Source organism: Vanacampus margaritifer, chromosome 20 (genome assembly GCF_051991255.1).
Source record: "Vanacampus margaritifer isolate UIUO_Vmar chromosome 20, RoL_Vmar_1.0, whole genome shotgun sequence".
Classification (NCBI taxonomy): domain Eukaryota; kingdom Metazoa; phylum Chordata; class Actinopteri; order Syngnathiformes; family Syngnathidae; genus Vanacampus; species Vanacampus margaritifer.
Window position 1 is genome coordinate 12452481 of NC_135451.1, and position 18301 is coordinate 12470781.

At 40.2% G+C, this 18301-nt stretch overlaps 2 protein-coding genes and 1 long non-coding RNA gene across 13 annotated transcripts in view; 1 reads left to right on the forward strand and 2 right to left on the reverse strand.

Annotated features, from left to right (window-relative positions):
- Positions 1-6653, forward strand: part of trpc1 (transient receptor potential cation channel, subfamily C, member 1) — a 73996-nt gene extending 67343 nt beyond the window's left edge. For all 10 annotated transcript variants that reach the window (XM_077554248.1, XM_077554250.1, XM_077554249.1 and 7 more), the window contains 5 exons: positions 452-598; positions 3708-3892; positions 3968-4169; positions 4265-4459; positions 6241-6653. In XM_077554248.1, the coding sequence (XP_077410374.1) occupies positions 452-598; positions 3708-3892; positions 3968-4169; positions 4265-4459; positions 6241-6468 (957 nt within the window). In that variant the 3' untranslated portion in view covers positions 6469-6653. The remainder of the gene's footprint in view (positions 1-451; positions 599-3707; positions 3893-3967; positions 4170-4264; positions 4460-6240) is intronic.
- A 765-nt stretch (positions 6654-7418) lies between these two features.
- On the reverse strand, positions 7419-15244 carry pcolce2b (procollagen C-endopeptidase enhancer 2b). Of its 2 annotated transcripts, none has more exons than XR_013289678.1 (9): positions 15100-15244; positions 14909-15017; positions 13662-13917; positions 12215-12339; positions 11913-12049; positions 11656-11823; positions 10801-10884; positions 8953-9120; positions 7419-7731 (listed from the first exon to the last, which is right to left on the reverse strand). XR_013289678.1 is itself a non-coding variant. In XM_077554260.1 (9 exons), exons 1-9 carry the CDS (start codon positions 15177-15179, stop codon positions 7601-7603), a joined length of 1254 nt encoding a protein of 417 aa, XP_077410386.1. In that variant the 5' UTR covers positions 15180-15244; the 3' UTR covers positions 7419-7600. The 2 variants fall into 2 exon arrangements, 1 of the variants encoding a protein (XP_077410386.1); XM_077554260.1 differs by having other exon boundaries at positions 11660-11823.
- A 2083-nt stretch (positions 15245-17327) lies between these two features.
- On the reverse strand, positions 17328-18098 carry LOC144040433 (uncharacterized). The gene is made up of 3 exons (XR_013289729.1): positions 17976-18098; positions 17766-17824; positions 17328-17687 (listed from the first exon to the last, which is right to left on the reverse strand). It is a non-coding gene; the product is annotated as an uncharacterized LOC144040433 (long non-coding RNA).
- Positions 18099-18301: the final 203 nt, after the last annotated feature.

An 18301-nucleotide genomic window follows, 5' to 3' on the forward strand; every position in this document is an offset into this window, starting at 1 on the left:
GCAGGATCGTTATCAGGCTTATGCAGAGCTTGCTGATGAGCTGATCATATATCAGCTGTGTTAGAGAAGGGCAACACGCAAAACCTGCAGGACTCCGGCCCTCGATGCCCACCTCTGATCTAGACCGAGGTGAAACACGAGTTTTGCTACTGTAGAGGCTAGAAGAGCTGCCTCTCATCATCTCGCCAGCTAGTGTATGCGTATTAGAGGCTGGATTTTGCCATTGAGTGTTGGCATGTCCACTCGACTGACATTTGAAAATAATAATCTTCCATATTATGTCCCTTTCATCTTGAGTATCTGAATTAATCCTCAGAAAGTTGCAAGCATTTTTTTTTTTTTATCGTTTTGGATGGAGTTTGAATGAGGGTGCATTCAGAGTTTAAGAGCTTTGATTGCACCCTTGAAGAAAACTGGAGAAACATTTTTAAATGTTTCCTTTCCTCCGCAGTTCAGGAATGTGGAAACCGAGAGGAAAGACTGGGACGCTTTCCATCCCATCCTGGTGGCCGAGGGCCTGTTCGCCTTTGCCAACGTCCTCAGCTATCTGCGGCTCTTCTTCATGTACACCACCAGCTCCATCCTGGGGCCGCTGCAGGTAGGAGAGTCACGTTGCTTATTCTCAAAGAGGCGATGGTGCGTGGGATGCGGTCATACATGCGCGAAGCACATCTGTGAAAGAACAGCTCTGGGGAAAAAAAAAATTGTTATGTCATCATTATAAAATGCCTAAAATGTCTCAAATCTGAAAATGCGCTTTTTGACGCCCACGTCGATGCAAGTGAACACCGCAAACGACGCCAGCAGCGAAGCAAAAAACGAATGAAAGATAGACAGTCAAGTCAGCCCGCCATGTTTGTGGTCATCTTATAAAACTGCCGGAGCCAGACAATGACTAATTAGCGCCCTCCACCTTTCTGTTGTTCCACTCCCTTTGCCGTCAGCCCTGTGTTCAGTCCCTGTGGCATCACTGTCTGTCTGGGCCAAATGGAAAAATGATTAGCGTCGGGAGCGCACAAGGCGGTTGCCCACGCGTTTCCACATGTGTGAGTCACTCTGCGCTATGATGGTTTTCTCTCATTTCGTCTTTCCGAGCATCATGTTGACTAATATCACCTACGGAGGTTGAAAAGAGTGATTTTAGTTGTATACATATATACAGTGGTACCTTGGCTCACGAACTTAATTGGTTCCCACAGAGAGTATGTGAGCCGAAAAGTTCGTCTTCCAAACAAGTATTTCCCATAGGAAACCATTGAAATGAGAATAATCCGTTCCCAGATCCCCATAAAACACAATTTTCTACTAAAAAAGCTTAAAACTTAAAACTACACAAAATATACCTTATTTTATGTATAATAAATGTGCTATTGTATTGTAATTAAAGAAATACACTGTACTGTATAATAAAGTGTTTTTATTTGCAAAACTTGCAACTTGCCTTTGTGATGGTACAGTAGTTGAAGGCTTGATGGAATGGAGTGGGAGGAGGAGGGAGGGAGGGAGTTACTGTTTGGAAGGAGAGTCCTCCGGTGTGGCTTCTCTTCTTTGCTTCTTAGGAGACTCTTTATCCTTATTGCTGACTAAAAACCTCTTAATTGACACCTGTTGGTAGACTTAGCGTACTGGTACTGGGACGCTAAGTCACACAAACGCGCACCTCGTTCGTGTTTGTCGATGATCTCCTTCTTCTGCTCGACCGTAATTTTCTTCAATGTCTTCTTAGGCTTAACACTAGCCTTTTGTGGGGTCTTTTTCGGTCCCATGGTAGCAAAAGTACACTCCAAAAGTACTCCAAAATGATCCAAAATGTCTACCGAACACAAACCACGTCCGCACTCAAACAAAGGGGGGCGACGAACTGGGACGCCGTGAGCGTGCGTCAGCTTCTCGTGATTTCTTGTGTCGCGAGATTTGGTTCGTCCGCCGAGAACTAGTTCGTCAGCCGAGAACAAAATGCTCGCGAATTTAATGTTCGTGAGGCGAAAAGTTCGTGAGCTGAAGCGTTCGTGAGCCGAGGTACCACTGTATATACCAATTTCCTTTCAAATGAGTTGCCTGGCATTGAAAAGGTTTGCAAACCGCTACATCATAGGATCTTTAAAAATAGAGTTGGTGGACTATGTTTAAACAGGAGTTACAGTGGGTACCGAGGTCCCGACCCACAACATTCCTCATGTGTTTGTACAGTTTTTTTTATTTCGGGCCACCTGCCAAGGCCGGGCGAGCCGCCACGGCTTCCAAATAAGACGCATCCAAAGTGGTGAAATGCGCTGAACAGTGACTAGGGATCGGATGACCCCCATAGATAAGCTTCAGCAGTGGTCTTGGCTCACACTGGAAACCGTTGGTGTCGGGTTATTTTGCGGTTTGGAAGCATGTGTTCTGACCTTCCTGGAGCATCTGTCAGCCCTCACGAACCCCCCTCAAGGTCTCGAAATATTTGGCCCCAAAATATGTGCTCTGTCATCTTTTCCTTTTAGTTTTTTTTTTTTTTTAAATGTTCCCTATAGGTACGGAGATGGCTCCTTTTCTCAGCCAACTAAGATTCATCAACCAAATTGATAATTGATGATGAGTTACAAATGATTGTCATTCTTGGGAAAATGATCCTCCGAACATAAAATCATCGATGATTCAAGGTCATGTAAGACTCCAGGAACATAAGATCTTCTTATATGTGGAATTAAATCCTTAGTATGTCATATAGGATAATCATCCTTGGGAAAATGGTCCGACGGACAAAAGATAAAGGCTATTTGCTCCTGGGGTCCAAGGATAATCATCCTTGACCTCAGTAACACAGACCCCTATAAAAAGGGTGAAAGGAATGTTCGTAGGAAGATTAGGGCCACAAGATCAACTACTCCAAGCAATCCTTCAAATGTTTTTTTGTGTCCTCCAGAAACAAGGGCCGTAAAACCATATGAAGAAGGTATGAGGGATGATTAATAATAACAATAATAAATATGAATAAGACCCCAGGAACATAGGAACATCTTGGAACCTGAAGGAAAAGTTAACGCACTTGGTACATCGTAAAGGATAATTATCCTTGTGGTCCCTGGCCCTAAAAATTCCGGGTGAAAGAAATGTTAGGGCCACAGGCTCATGTGCTCCAAGCAATCCTAGTTTTGAAGGGTTAGCAGCTACAGCCATAAGAACCACACGAAGACGACAGATGACGTTAGACCCCAGGAACATGAGGCCTACTGAAGAAAATTTGAAGAATTGAGACCTATGGTACATTGCGAAGGATCATCATTCTTGGAAACAGGAATGTTCCTAGAAAAACAAGACCACATGGGTCATGTGATCCAGGGAAATCGGGTTTGTTGTCCTTAGAGAACATATAAGGGATTACTCAGGGTACATCGGACCTTCATGGACCCCAACGGAAACATAGACCTTTTGATATACAAGACAGTGGTAAATATTCCAAGGGAAATCGGGAACAGGCTTCCGGGGAAAAGAGGATGTATGATCTTGACAGGTTCATGGAGTCAAGACCCTCACAACCATGAAAAACATATGGGCAATGATTCAGGGTGACGTATCGTAAAACCCCAAGAACAACTATAAGACCCCATGTAAACGTAAACCATAAATAATAAGAACATGGGCTCTGGGGGTTGTAAACCCTTGGCATCCGTCGCAAAAACATCCTGTCTGGCTCTTTATTGACATTCCAAACCATTTCTCACCAGATCTCCATGGGTCAGATGCTGCAGGAGTTCGGCAAGTTCCTGGGCCTTTTCCTGCTGGTCTTGTTCTCCTTCACCATCGGACTCACCCAGCTCTACGGAAAGGACCAGAAAGACCCGGACAAGAGTCCACCCAGCGACTGCCAAGGCATTTTCTGCCAGCAGCAGAGCAACGACGCGTTCCACACGTACGTCTGTCTGGGCTTTTCCCTCAGTGTGTATGTCTTGCTTGAGAGATGATCTACGTTGCTCTCTACTCGCAGGTTTATGGGCACCTGCTACGCCCTCTTCTGGTATATTTTCTCGCTGGCTCACGTGGCGCTCTTCGTCACCCGCATCAGTTACACGGAGGAACTGCGCTCCTTTGTGGGCGCGCTGATTATAGGCACCTACAACATCGTGGTGGTCATTGTGCTAACCAAGCTGCTGGTGGCCATGCTCCATAAAAGCTTCCGACAAATTGCTGTGAGTGTTTCACGTCAATCGCGGTTTCCAATCAGGGTGTCAAGACCGATTTGGATTTCAAACGATTATCTTTTTTTTTTTTGATTATTTCATAGAATCATGAAGACAAGGAGTGGAAGTTTGCCCGGGCCAAACTGTGGCTAAGCTACTTCGACGACAAGTGCACGATGCCGCCCCCGTTCAATATCCTGCCCTCGCCCAAGACAGTCTGCTACTTGATCACCAGTATGAGCAAGTGGATCTGCTCGCACACCTCCAAAGGGCGGGTCAAGCGACAGAACAGCCTGAAGGTAGAACAATCGCTCGTGTCGAGTCAAACAGAACAAGCAGTAATAACATAATTAAATAGAAGGTCAAGAATAAAGAAACATCGAGTGGGTCATGATTTCATGAATTCATTTTGTGGCTCATTCTAGTGTGTGTGCCTTAGCCACCAGGGGGCAGTATTATATAGTCATACAAATCTAAATGAAGAAGACGGTCACAACTGCTCTGCAAGCTAGCTAGCTAACTACAAGCTAGCAGACTCTTGTCAGATGATTACGTACAGAATGTGTAATTCTGTTTGTTTGATGCTATTTTTTTAACAGTAAACTTCAACTAGTGGCAATAAAACGTTTTAAAGAATTAGCTACCAAACTGCTATTTGTTGTAAAAGCGGTAACTTAAGCTACTACCACATTGTATAGGGCAGCTAGCCAGTTGGCATGCTAATGTGGCTAATGAGTCTTGATTTCTAGCAAATGGTAGTGTGTTAACTTAATGATTCAAGTCAGTAACCTATTAGGATTCAAAACCGCGCTAGCTAGCTAACTACAAGCTAGCAGACTCTTGTCAGATGATTACGTACAGAATGTGTAATTCTATTTGTTTGATGCTATTTTTTTAACAGTAAACTTCAATTAGTGGCAATAAAACGTTTTAAAGAATTAGCTACCAAACTGCTATTTGTTGTAAAAGTGGTAAATTAAGCTACTACCACATTGTATAGGGCAGCTAGCCAGTTGGCATGCTAATGTGGCTAATGAGTCTTGATTTCTAGCAAACGGTAGTGTGTTAACTTAATGATTCAAGTCGGTAACCTATTAGGATTCAAAACCGCGCTAGCTAGCTAACTACAAGCTAGCAGACTCTTGTCAGATGATTACGTACAGAATGTGTAATTCTATTTGTTTGATGCTATTTTTTTAACAGTAAACTTCAATTAGTGGCAATAAAACGTTTTAAAGAATTAGCTACCAAACTGCTATTTGTTGTAAAAGCGGTAACTTAAGCTACTACCACATTTTATAGGGCAGCTAGCCAGTTGGCATGCTAATGTGGCTAATGAGTCTTGATTTCTAGCAAACGGTAGTGTGTTAACTTAATGATTCAAGTCAGTAACCTATTAGGATTCAAAACCGTGCTAGCTAGCTAACTACAAGCTAGCACTCTTGTCAGATGATTACGTACAGAATGTGTAATTCTGTTTGTTTGATGCTAATTTTTAACAGTAAACTTCAACTAGTGGCAATAAAACGTTTTAAAGAATTAGCTACCAAACTGCTATTTGTTGTAAAAGTGGTAACTTAAGCTACTACCACATTGTATAGGGCAGCTAGCCAGTTGGCATGCTAATGTGGCTAATGAGTCTTGATTTCTAGCAAATGGTAGTGTGTTAACTTAATGATTCAAGTCAGTAACCTATTAGGATTCAAAACCGTGCTAGCTAGCTAACTACAAGCTAGCAGACTCTTGTCAGATGATTACGTACAGAATGTGTAATTCTATTTGTTTGATGCTATTTTTTTAACAGTAAACTTCAATTAGTGGCAATAAAACGTTTTAAAGAATTAGCTACCAAACTGCTATTTGTTGTAAAAGCGGTAACTTAAGCTACTACCACATTTTATAGGGCAGCTAGCCAGTTGGCATGCTAATGTGGCTAATGAGTCTTGATTTCTAGCAAATGGTAGTGTGTTAACTTAATGATTCAAGTCAGTAACCGATTAGGATTCAAAACCGTGCTTTTGAGGAAAATGCGTCACAAGCAAGTTCAACCAAAGCAATCACGTACTATTCTCCCGCGCAGGAATGGAAGAACTTAAAACAAAAACGTGACGAGAACTACCAGAAGATCATGTGCTGCCTGGTGCATCGCTACCTGACGTCCACGCGGCAGAAGATGCAGAGCACGGACCAGGCCACCGTGGAGAACCTCAACGACCTGCGCCAGGACCTGTCCAAGTTCCGCAACGAGATGCGGGACCTGCTAGGTTTCCGTACCTCCAAATACGCCATGTTCTACCCCAGGAGCTAGATGCCTTTTACCCTTTTCCTCTTGACTCCATTTCCTGCTACTCGTTTATTCTATAAGAGGAAAACACAAACTGACTGACTGAAGCAAACTAGAAACAATAACCACGTAGTCTCACGTTTTTTTGTAAATACAGAAAGACATTGTTTTGGACAGATCTGTGAATAAATATTTATGCAAACATTTCGCTGCATGGCGCAATGTTTTCGTTCCAATCCAAAAAATATATATATTTTGAAGTCAAACTATTATAGGACTTTTATTAAGGAGCATGACAATAATAAAATATAAATAATATTCACAGATTTTCTTTGTCCTCTTTTAGCACTCACGAAAAGCAACACAGTAAGGGCAACAATCGAGTAAAATACAGTTTATACAAAATGTTTTAAATATTGCACAGTTTTCAAAAATATATATATATTAATTTGGGCTTTGAAATGTTTAGCATCCTTCACAGACCCATAAGGTACAGAGTATTGGGGCCACCCTGAAAAGAAATAATTACACTGCAAGATTAGACTTTAATCAAAACAAAAAAAATGATTTTTTTACCTCAGGAAATTATTACTTTAATCTTTAAAATGTAATTCTTTCTGACTTTATTCTTGCAAGAAGGAATTACTGTGATTTTTAATCTTAAAAACATTCAACTTTTTTTTCTTCTAGATAATATAATTAGATCATGACTTTAAAGTAATGTAGTGTAATTAAAAAAAAAAAAAAAAACTTTTCAATGTGGCCCTTACTCCTTTGTACTCCACACAAGAATGACAAATTATTGTCGTGAAGAATCGTGCTTAATTTATTAAAATCTCATGAAATAATTTAAATATAAATTACCTTCTTTTTTTTCTTCATTAAAATACTTTAATAATTTCGGAGCCGGTACAAAAATAATTTATTTAATTAATATTTCATTTAATTAAATAATATTTTTTAATAGTTAAACATCAGGAAAAAAGACTTTTTATTTAATAGATTTTTTTCAAAAACATTTTTCTACGTACTATTGTCAATGTCAGCAATTTAGCTGCATGTACTGTATTATTTTAGGTATAATGCATATTGAATGACTCCTAATCTAAACGATGTTTTGCTCAGGTAGCTGTCGTTTTTTACGCGGCTGCGGCCCTCAGCATCGCTTGTTCTTCAGTACGCTGAGCGCCTTCTGGTTCTTGGTCTTGAAAGCCATCACGAAGTGTTGGGGGCCCACCTTGCCGCGGCCCTCCTCGTCCACGTGGCCCATGAAGATGTAGTTCAAGCCTGGTGAGGTCACACACAGAGAGCCTGAATGCGGCGGCGGAACGACGGAGACATTCAGGGGGGGGGGGGGGGGGGGTGGGGGGAGGCCACGCGTGAGAATCTGATCCACTTCCACACACAGGTACTGCATTTTCGCTACTGATGAAAATTTCACGATATTCGGCTTTCAGGGTGAACCTAAAATGCGTTATAATATTTACAGGTCAACTTCATTTATTTAACTGTTTGGTTGTCCAATGTCCTTTTTGCAAAATGGGCTATTTTCATGGAGCTCAATTGCAAAATTCTGAATATTTTTATTTTTTTAAGAGATATGTTCCTAAATATATTATATATGTTTGAAGGATGAAAATGCATCTTCCCTTCAAATAATCCACAAACATGACCAATTTAGAGCGCCTCGTCAAAAGTCAAACTGAGTTCACCTGTAAAGGTTAATGCATTTTGAGTTCGTCCTGAATGACCCCTAACCTTTTGGGTTTAGTGTATATAAAATCCACAGACAAATGTATCGTCCATTTGACTGTTTAGACTTTGAGTTGTGCCGCTTACCTCGCTTCTTAGTGGAAACGTCCTACGACCTCAGTGTGCTAACTCAGCGGAGAAGGCAAACTCAAAAGCCATCGCTTGTTAATAAACAGTCAACCAGGAGACTCCATTTTCTTTGACAGTGGAATCTCGAAATACAGTCGCCCCCGCAAATACTACTAGCAAAGTATCAAAGTATCTGGGGGAAAAATGCTTACAATTGCCTATATTAATAGTTTAAAGTACTATAAATAATTTTAGCTTAAAAATATACTTTCTTTCTGGAATAAAAAGCTCTATTCTCTTCACATTAATAGCTAGCTGCTGATTTTGTAGCTTGATGAAGTTGTCAACAAACTAGCGGAGATTCCTGATGATGTATAAATGTCAACTGCTGCCTTCATGAGTGAAAATAAAACTAAAACTAAACATAATGTCTCTATTTAGCAGAGGTGGCAAATCCAGGTCCAGAAAGTAAACACCCTGCAACTATTTGGTTTTAGCCCCATGGTGGTAGCTAGCTAGCTCCCATGGTGCTCATTTACCTGCTAGGAGATAGATAGATAGATAGCTAGCTAGCTAGCTAGCACCAGGGGCTAAAGTCAAAACAGTGTATGTGTGTTCCACTGTATAAGACATTTTCCAAAAGTACGCTAGGTCAAGCTAACGTTGCTAACAGATAGCGGCACTCACCTCTCTTGACGAACGGGCACTTCTTACACAGGATGGCCATCTTGGTGCTCATGGTCTTCCCCGCCTGCTGGATGGCCAGGTTGCCTTCTTTGTACACGTTAATGATGGACACGGTGGCGTGTACGCTCCCGCCGCGCGTCACCGCCGAGATGACTGTGCCAGTGATCACTGTTACGCACACCCAAAGTAGACAAAAATGACAAATATTTGTGTCACGTTTAACAAAGCATTGTGTAGCCTGCTGAAAGTAAATTAAAAATAATTTGATGAATAGTGCTTTTGCTTGGAAACAACTAATCTTCCTTTTAGCCTAGCTTCCAATAAACGTGCCCAGGGGGCGGGATTATGTAAATGAGCGCAATTGTAACATCGCACTGGCTCACTCAAAAGCACATTTTAGGAAATGGGCACCTCATAAAAGATTGACTTGTTTAGTTACTTTCACACTTGATGTGCGGGCAGGTACTACAGAGGGCCAACTATTCGGATACTTAAAAAGTACATTTTCCATAATTATGCCCCCCTTTAATATTTTTGTTTTCGTCCCGACCCCGAGGTGTCCGCCACATTCCACACGAGCACACGCGTGATGCCAGTCCTCCTCCTCTTTTCCTCTTTTTAGGAATGCCAAGCAAATCAAGTCATGTGGTAAACATCCCACAGAGGTAAACACCGCATGGTGAATACGTGTTATTTATCAAGGCTTAACGCCACACTGTGTCCGTACTGTACGCGCGCCTCACTTTCCCCTCAAGGACGCCTTTGAGGCGCCCTTCAAGAGGGATATGATTTCATAAATAGAATCATTCTGTTGAAAAGAATATCGAATGATCATGAGGTGTTTATAGCTGTTATTGTTGATCTTTTGTTTTTGGGGCAGGGGAACTATAAGTGTGTCCCTAAGTTGGAGCATGTGATTTCCCATAGCCAGTTGCTTAACACTTACGGCATGTAAAATTGTAATAAAATTGTCAACTTTTGAAAAAATTTGCATTTTAATAAATAAATGTAAATTCAATACAATAAACTGTAACCATTAGCACCTAAGGTTTAATTTTTAAAAATTAAATTAAAATTATTTTGTATTTAAAATAATTGTATCAATATATAATTATTATATATTATAATAAAATAAATAAATACATAAAATAAATTATATATATATACTGTATATATATATATATATATATATTGTTACAGCACTATAACATTCAATACTTGATTCTTTTTTATATGGAAATTATTGCATAAATGCATAGGTTTAGTACATGCAAAAAAAAAAAAAAATGATACAAAGAAATATGCCAAATTATATTATAATGGACCAATACAATGCAAAAATAATGATAATTTAAAAAAAAAACCTCTTTAATAGTTAAAAGAGGTCAAATGTAAAATTCTGTTGTATTGTTATGCTTCTTTTGTTTACTTATGTTGTTTAATTATTTATTTAATTTGCCTTTTTCTTCTTGGTTGTTCAACAGAATTTTGGGGGAAATAATAAATTCATTGATGTTAGAAATGTTTTTTTAATGAAGGAATGATAAATATAAGGAAATGTGCGGAAAAACATATAATGATACAGTAATGAGAAACAGTATTGAAAAAAGGTTGAATGTAAATTTCATTATTATTATTATTATGTAAATATTTTTAAGGTTTTATAGATTGTATCTGTTTAGTCATTTTGGTTAATTGTAGATTAAATATTTTTTATATTATAATATTTGTTTTTTTTAATGTGTGGGAATTTTTTTTCCGTGTATTTACCGCTTACAAATGACATTTTTATGTTTGAAGGCCAATGTATAAAATATAAATAATAATAATAATTGCTGACAGCCTCACCGAAGTTGCTGGAGCAGAAGTTGCTCTCGAGCGTGCCTCGTCGTTTGCACTTCTGCCGGCACAAGGCCACGGAGTACTTGAGTGCTGCAAACAAACAAACAAACAAACAAACAAACGCACAGACACAAACAATTAATACATTGTAACTTGGCCGATTATTTTGTGAAATATATCAATCTGTTATCAATCTCGCCATACTTCACGCCACCCAATCAGGCCCCTTAAGGCACAAAGATACTAAAATATGTACAGTAGGTTTACATTTCATTAACAATATCTTTAAAAAGTGTGTTTTTACTAAGTTTATATGTGTTTAGAGCAAGTGTTAAAATCGTTTTTTAAAGATATCTTTTACTGTCAAATCTGCTGGCTAGCTACCTAGCTAACATGTAGGTAGCTAGCTGGTTGCCGGCAATTTGCACTTTAGCTTTCAGCTAGCTAGCTGAAAGCTAGCTACCTAGTTAGAAGTTAATGAGGTTGTTGGGTAGATAAATAAATTAAAGAATGTCATAGTTTATTTAAATCACAGATTTTCATCTTGCTAGTAGCTACTATGAACAGGAGGTTTACTGTACATTGTAACTTGTTCAGTAAGTGGAAACACATTTAATTCACTATAGTCATTAAAAGTCGTGTTTTTACTTTCCATAGTGGAAAACACAATAGTTGAGAACACTGTTTTAATGTCGTTCTTGATGTTGTGGAAAAAGATTAGCCAACCGCAATGAGCTAATTGCAAAATAACAAGGTTATGCCAGCCGAGGGGGGAAAATAAGTGCGGGTGGTTCTTTTCGTCTACCCGAGGCCGACTAGAGTGCAACATTTTTGTCATAGATGTAAGATGAATGTTGCTACCTACGTATGGGCCTGGTGGTGATCGGCTGTGTGGTGGTGGGCGGCGCCGTCGTGGTGGCGGAGAACGTCTTGGAGCGGAACTTGTAGTGCCCGATGAAGCCGTCCGCGGTCAGGCTGAGGTCGGATAAAAACTGGATGAGGAGCTGGTTCCCCTCCGAGAACACGGGCCTGCAGAGGATGACGAGAATTCAGATTAGATGGCAAGAGTGGACACTGGATGATGAAAAAGACCAAATGAAAAAAGACGTGAGACCTACGCGGGGGGGCTGTCCCCGCAGTACTTCCCGATCCTCCTGGCGTCGTTGATCTCGCCGCCGTTGAAAATGGAGACGTGGTCGTAGCGGCAGTAGTTATCTCGCTCCACGTCGAACTTCTCGAACTTGACTTCAATGATCTGAAGCGGGGGGGGGACGGACACGGCAGAGTCTTTAATCAAGCAGCTGCTTCAAACCAGATGATTGAAGGCTACCAGTGTAATTTGTGGCGAGGACGCAACTGTCTCACGTTGCAAGTCCAGCCTTGTGCACTGTCACAAATTTTTTTGCTAAGAAATCCTTACCTGGTTCTTTGGTGCCACGATGTGCCAGGAGCAGGTGACACCGGCTGGGTAGTCTCTATCGGGCCAGTTGGGAGTTTTGAACGTCCCAGAAGGTTTGTTCAGTCTTCCCCCACAGTACCGATCCCCTGACGGGTCGATAGCAATGGTGGTCATGGTGACAATGTCAGTTAGTGTTCTAGTCAAGACCACATCAACCGAGACCGAGACATTATCGAGACTAGAGAGTATCGAGACTTTCAGCAGTTGAGAACCGAGGTCAAGACCAAAGACCAAGACTGTTTGCTACAAAAAAGTTCTGTTATGGTGTTTTTTTAATAGCAAAGAGAAACTAATCTCAATCCGGCAAGGCAGCACCTGCTTTCTCACCGACCACAGTAATACCGAGCTGGTCTCGACCAGTCTTGGTCAAAAAATCCAAAGCCTGAGACCGAGGCTAGACCGACCGAGACGAAACCGTGACCCTTAAAGACCTTATGACCAAGACTGATCCCGAGAACTACACCACTAATCCTCATGCCCTGAGCAAGGCACTCACATGGATCCTAAGGGAACACCAGGGGTTGTCAAACTTTTGGGTCCAGCAACCCTCATGACAGGTTTTTGTGATGACACGTTACAATCATATAAACGTTTAATTGGCCCAAAGCTAAGGTAGGTTTGTTAAATTGATCCGCTTATCTCCGTATGCATTTTTTTAAAAAATTTTTAATGGTACGGCATTTTAACTGATGAAAACTTTTAAGATTACGTTTAGACTCGGAAAACAATCCTTACATTTCTAGACCCTACAAAATTTCAGTGATCAGGTTTTGCATCGATTGGATATTTCCACTGACGGATCCGTAATGACTCTGTCCATGTGTGTAAATGTGAGAGTTTTATTTTTTTATATCGATCCTGTGATTGGCTGGTGACCAGTCCAGGATGTACTCATGTCACTTCAACATACTTCCTTGACACCAATGGCTGTGCTAGTTTCCTTTTTTTTAGACAGTGGCATCTCACCGAGAGAGCACCCAAAAAAACGCAACTAATTTTGTATATCGTGTCAAGTAGTATCACTGACTACTGAAACTTAGGATGGGAAATATAACCTACTGTCGTCTCTTAAACGCCAGTTAGCCAAGTCGGAAAAAAGAACTAGTCATAATTGAGCCCTGCGATGGTGTTTTGTAGTACGGCAACGACCTCTCTGCAACTATCAGAGCCAGGCCAGCTGTCTGTCTTACAGTTGCTCTGGTACGAGGAACCGGCTATTAAAATTCCTTCTTGGATAGCAGACCAGACTTTGCTACCCCGCAGAGAGGAAAAGGCTGTCTGACCATGTGTTGTCTTCTGCATGGGGGGTGGGGGGGGCAGAGAAATCTCATATCCGGAAGTGTAATCGTATCGTGACTTTTGGGACACTTGTACTATACGTAGAAAAAAGGGGAAAAAAACAGCCTACCTCTTTCGTGCGGCTGCGCGGCAGAATAAACGGACAGGAAGCCGCTGCCGGCCGTGTTGGCGTCCGACACCATCTGCAGCGTCATCTTGTTGCTGGTGGAGACCAGCGCCCCCGGTTTGAACGTGCCGCAGAAGCGTCCGAGTCGCTGCCCGTTGGCGTGACCGCTGTGCACGTCCACGTAGTCGTAGCGACATAAGCTGTCGTTCTCCAAGTCCAGGAAGCGGAACGACAGGACGACCACTTTGCCTTCGGGGACCTGCGCGGGGGGGGGGGGGGGGGGGTGTCACTATTGTTGTATAGTTGGCCCTCGAGGTTGCCAACGGCGTGAAATGGATAGCATTTCTGCTTTTATATTGTTGCTATCTGATGATAAAGGTGGCTTCAAATTTTAATTTTTTTTTTTTTTACATTTCTAACATAATTTGTGCATAAAAATGCAATTATGCAAATATGTGACTATATGGATTATGGACCACATATATATTCATATTTAATTATCAAACTATTAAAAAAATATATGAATTAATTGTGATCATCCATAATGACAGGAATTGTTTGAATTATACACTACTAAAAAATAAAAAAATATTTTATGAATATAATATACTGCGATTGGCTGGTAACCAGTTCAGGGTGTACCCTGCCTACTGCCCGAAGCCAGCTGGGATAGGCTCCAGCACCCCCGCGACCCTTGTGAGGAAAAGCGGCCAAGAAAATGGATGGATGGATGGAATATAATATACAGTAAATTCAATAAATTAGATATACATTCACAAAGTTCATTTCAGGACTTAATAGGTTGATTAAATGCAAAAGAAAATACATTGCAGAAGGCCAATTTCTGGCCAATTACTACATTCAAAATAATTTAATAATAATAATTTATACATAAAAAAATCATGTGTAGAGCATCTACTATATATAATGAGTGTTACTTTTTTAAAATTGAACTATTGAAATAAATTAAGCTTTGGATGAGCTTTTGGATTAATTTTATATTTCATATTATTTCGAAGGCAACATTTTAAACCCATTATCCATTAAATCTTTTTTTTTTTTTTTTACTTTTCAGTACTTTCTGCTTTTATGATAAGAAATCACATGCTATAAAAGTATTACCCATTATATGAGCCTCGCTTACAGTACAGTACACGGTGACAGAATTTACCCAATTATCCTTTAAATAAATGAAGTCCATCACAGATTCAGCAAGTAATATACAGTAACTGTTCAAAAAGCTTACTTACTGTGATCCTCCACACGCATTTAGTATTTGGGGGATAAACTCCTGGGTACCCCTGACTCCCGATTATTCCAGATTGCCCAGTGATGTTACCTCCACATGTAAAAGAGGGTCTAGAAATTTAAGAAGAAAGAATAAATCATATGCTCAAATTCAATAGTAACAGCTTGTAATGTCAAAGTACCGCAGGTTTACCTTCTCTGGGATTGCGCGCTGCAGACTTGCGCGAAGACGGCGAGACACCACGCGCAAACCACCCCGCACACTCGCCACATTGTCGGCCTGACGTGAGCGGGCTGCTGCTCGCCTGCTGCTCCGAAGTAAAGTGCAAGTTCCTGCAGCAGCCAGTCTGCAGTCTGGGGCCAGATGAATGCGGCGTTTGTTTTAATGGGGGTGGAGGAGGTGGAGGGGGAGGAAGAAGAGGAGGAGGAAAAGAAGACACTGGGAGGGTATGAAGACACCCCCCCCCCTTTCCCCCCAAGTTGTACTACATTATCATGTTAATGTTTTACATTTATTATAGAGAACACTGACATCATAAATGTACATTTTCCATCGCTAAATGTAAAAGTCCGCGTGAGAGCGAGCGCCGCCACTTGGTGGGATTGTGATACTACACACACGTCAGCGCCAAGCTGAAACCACTTTCTAAAGAATTGTAAATTATAGAAACCCGTGTTTTTGTTTTTGTTTTTTGCCTTTGGCATAGGGATGAAAAACGAAAGGAAATAGAACTGTGATTGCTTGCACGAAGTTGAATGTATTTTTGAGTTTGTTTTTCTCGACCTCTTTTAGCATTGTTTTGTTTTGTATTGTTATAGCTTGCACAAATCGGCATTCCGGATATATATATACATATATATATATATATATATATATATATATATATATATATGTGTATATATATATATATATATATATATATGTGTATATATATATAGCTTAACATTGTGGACGTAACGAGACAAATAAAAATATAATAGTCTAATCATAAGTGCGCTCTGCTATCGATTAACAAGCCTGTCGTCAAGTCTATAATAAGACCGCAATTGCGCTTTCTCGCCTGCAGGGAGCACTGTTTTCCAGTTTTGCATGGGTAAAGACGCTGGTTTCCTCATTGTCTTTTTTTTGGTGGGGGGTATTTAAACTTTCCCCGATTTCCATGAAATTAAAATGACGTAGAGTTTTTGACGTTTCACTATCTACATTTTGAAAAAAAAATCGGATTGGTTAAAATTGGAATAAATTTAATTTAAAATGTCCAACATTTCGACTGCACAGGATACACTCGCTTTGGGTGAAGTGAATTTGATGACTTCTCTTTGCCACAAAAACAAAATAGAGTTGAGAGTTTCTCATCATTTGAATTTACCAAACCGGATATATGAGACTCAAAACATAAGCAGAAAGAACTTCGATTCAAGACCTTCTGGCCACTTTCCTGTGTGGCCCAGGTGAATTATTTTAATTTAATTGGGAAATATCTTGCTTCTCTCTGAAACTGTTGGTGTCATTTGATTTCACCTTGGTTCCATTTATTTATTTATTTTACCTGAAAAATGACCTTAGCACAGTAATGAAGTACTTGTAGATCCAACCTTCATTGAGGCGAGGCCTCAATTATTCAATTGTCACCGAAAATGTTACAGACGGGAATTTTGCCAATTGAAGTTGTTCTTGCGGTACTTAATTGACGAATTAAGTGACTAACATCAAACAAATATAGCAACGTGACTAGCGGCCACCATCTCTGCCAAATTTTCTTTAAAGAAAGAAAGAACGCAAATGCACATTGGCGTCGACACAAGTTGGCACTCAATGCTGCCATTCCTCTCCCTCATGACAACCCTTTCCCGAGTTTCAAGGACCCAAACTTTCAGTTTTAGATAATTGTTTTGTTTGTTTCTGTTTATTTTTATTCATGCACACACTTGTTGACTAAATTCCACGAAGAAAAGGCAGTGAGGAAAAAAACAACCTGTGCACTGCACAAATGTTAACTTCATAATCTACCGGGTGATTTTAAAATGAAGTTAATTGCAGATGTTCCTATCCTTTCTATGTCCAATAGTTTGTTTTATTTTATATTCATGCAATGCTCCTCAGTCAAGTCGCTTCTTGTTTGATTTCATTCCATTTATAAAGAAGACTTTATTGTCTTTGTACATTGCATGGCAACATTTTGTTCAGTGCTCTCCAGCCCCTTGACACAAAACATTGAAGCGACAAATAGACAATTTATAAAAACGTGTTATTAAAAAAACAGAGAAGTAGAATGCTGTTAAATGTTTAAACTGTAGCGAGTTGCAGTGCTTTCAAATTTTATTTTATTTTAAGCCAGCACGGTTCAATTGTTTTCAACAACAAAGAAGAAGAATCAAACTGTAGCAAGTTGCAGTGGTTTCATTTTTATTTTTTAAGCCAATACAGAACGTTAAAGTACAGTAGTACAATTGTTTTCAACTTTTAAGTACAATATAGTTGCACTTAATCATTTGGAAAGGTTTGCTTTCAATGAAGATGATCCAGTGCATCTTTAATCAATTCGTGTGCTTCTTCCAGGCTTTCCACAACACTCAGTTTGCGTCGTGGGAAGCAAGGGCGGCATTTAAATGGGCACCCACTATGGTCAGGGCGTTCTGCTGCTCCTGATGACCATGGCTCTCCATCTGTTGACGATGGGGCGGTGAGATTGGATTGTCCTTGGTTAGCATCAGCAGCCTGGAGGAGTTGTCTACCAGTGCCTTCGACGCTGAGTTGTTGACTTCCCCCAGGAAGGGTTCCTTAATCAGCGGAGGAGATTGAACAGATACATGCCGACAACAAGCTCCAGATGGAAATATTTGCTTCAGATGACTTACCAAGAAGTAGGAGTGCAAAAACCAAAGTTTTGATCATCATTATGATGCCTTTACGTTCTCTGATGTCACTCAGCAAATGTGATATTTTTTGTCAAAATGATGAGAAGAGAACAGAAAAACATGTTAATGGGGAATTCAGCTTATTTCTCAATTTCGTTTTTTTGTCATTATTATTATTATTATTATTATTATTATATAGAAAGCACTCACCACGCTCAGTCAAGTCTGCTGTCAAGAACCTTAACGGAGCCCGAATGGAGTCTGCGTCGGTGTTGGTCCTCCACCAACACTTTATATTGCATCTCAGCCTGTCGTGATCATCATAAAAGAATGTGACCCAAATTTAAGTCCAACCCTCGTTGAGGCGAGGACTTAATTATTTAATTGCCAGGACAAGTAATTAACCTTTTGCAAATCACGCCAAAACCACTCCCAAAAAACGCCAAGGTCCGTCAAGTTCTTCCCTGCTCCACTGGTAATCCATTGTAATTGGAAAATAAATAAATTGTAAAATCCATCCACAAAACTTTTGTCAG

What these genes read in the sequence shown, in the direction of transcription:
- pcolce2b (XM_077554260.1), bottom strand. Translation starts at nt 15,179, where the DNA reads ATGTGGCGAGTGTGCGGGGTGGTTTGCGCGTGGTGTCTCGCCGTCTTC. An exon ending in TCGTGGCACCAAAGAACCAG is followed by an intron (nt 12,050 to 12,214) that starts GTAAGGATTTCT and finishes CCCCCGCTTCAG; the next exon opens with ATCATTGAAGTCAAGTTCGA. An exon ending in GTGCCCGTTCGTCAAGAGAG is followed by an intron (nt 7,732 to 8,952) that starts GTGAGTGCCGCT and finishes TGACCTCACCAG; the next exon opens with GCTTGAACTACATCTTCATG.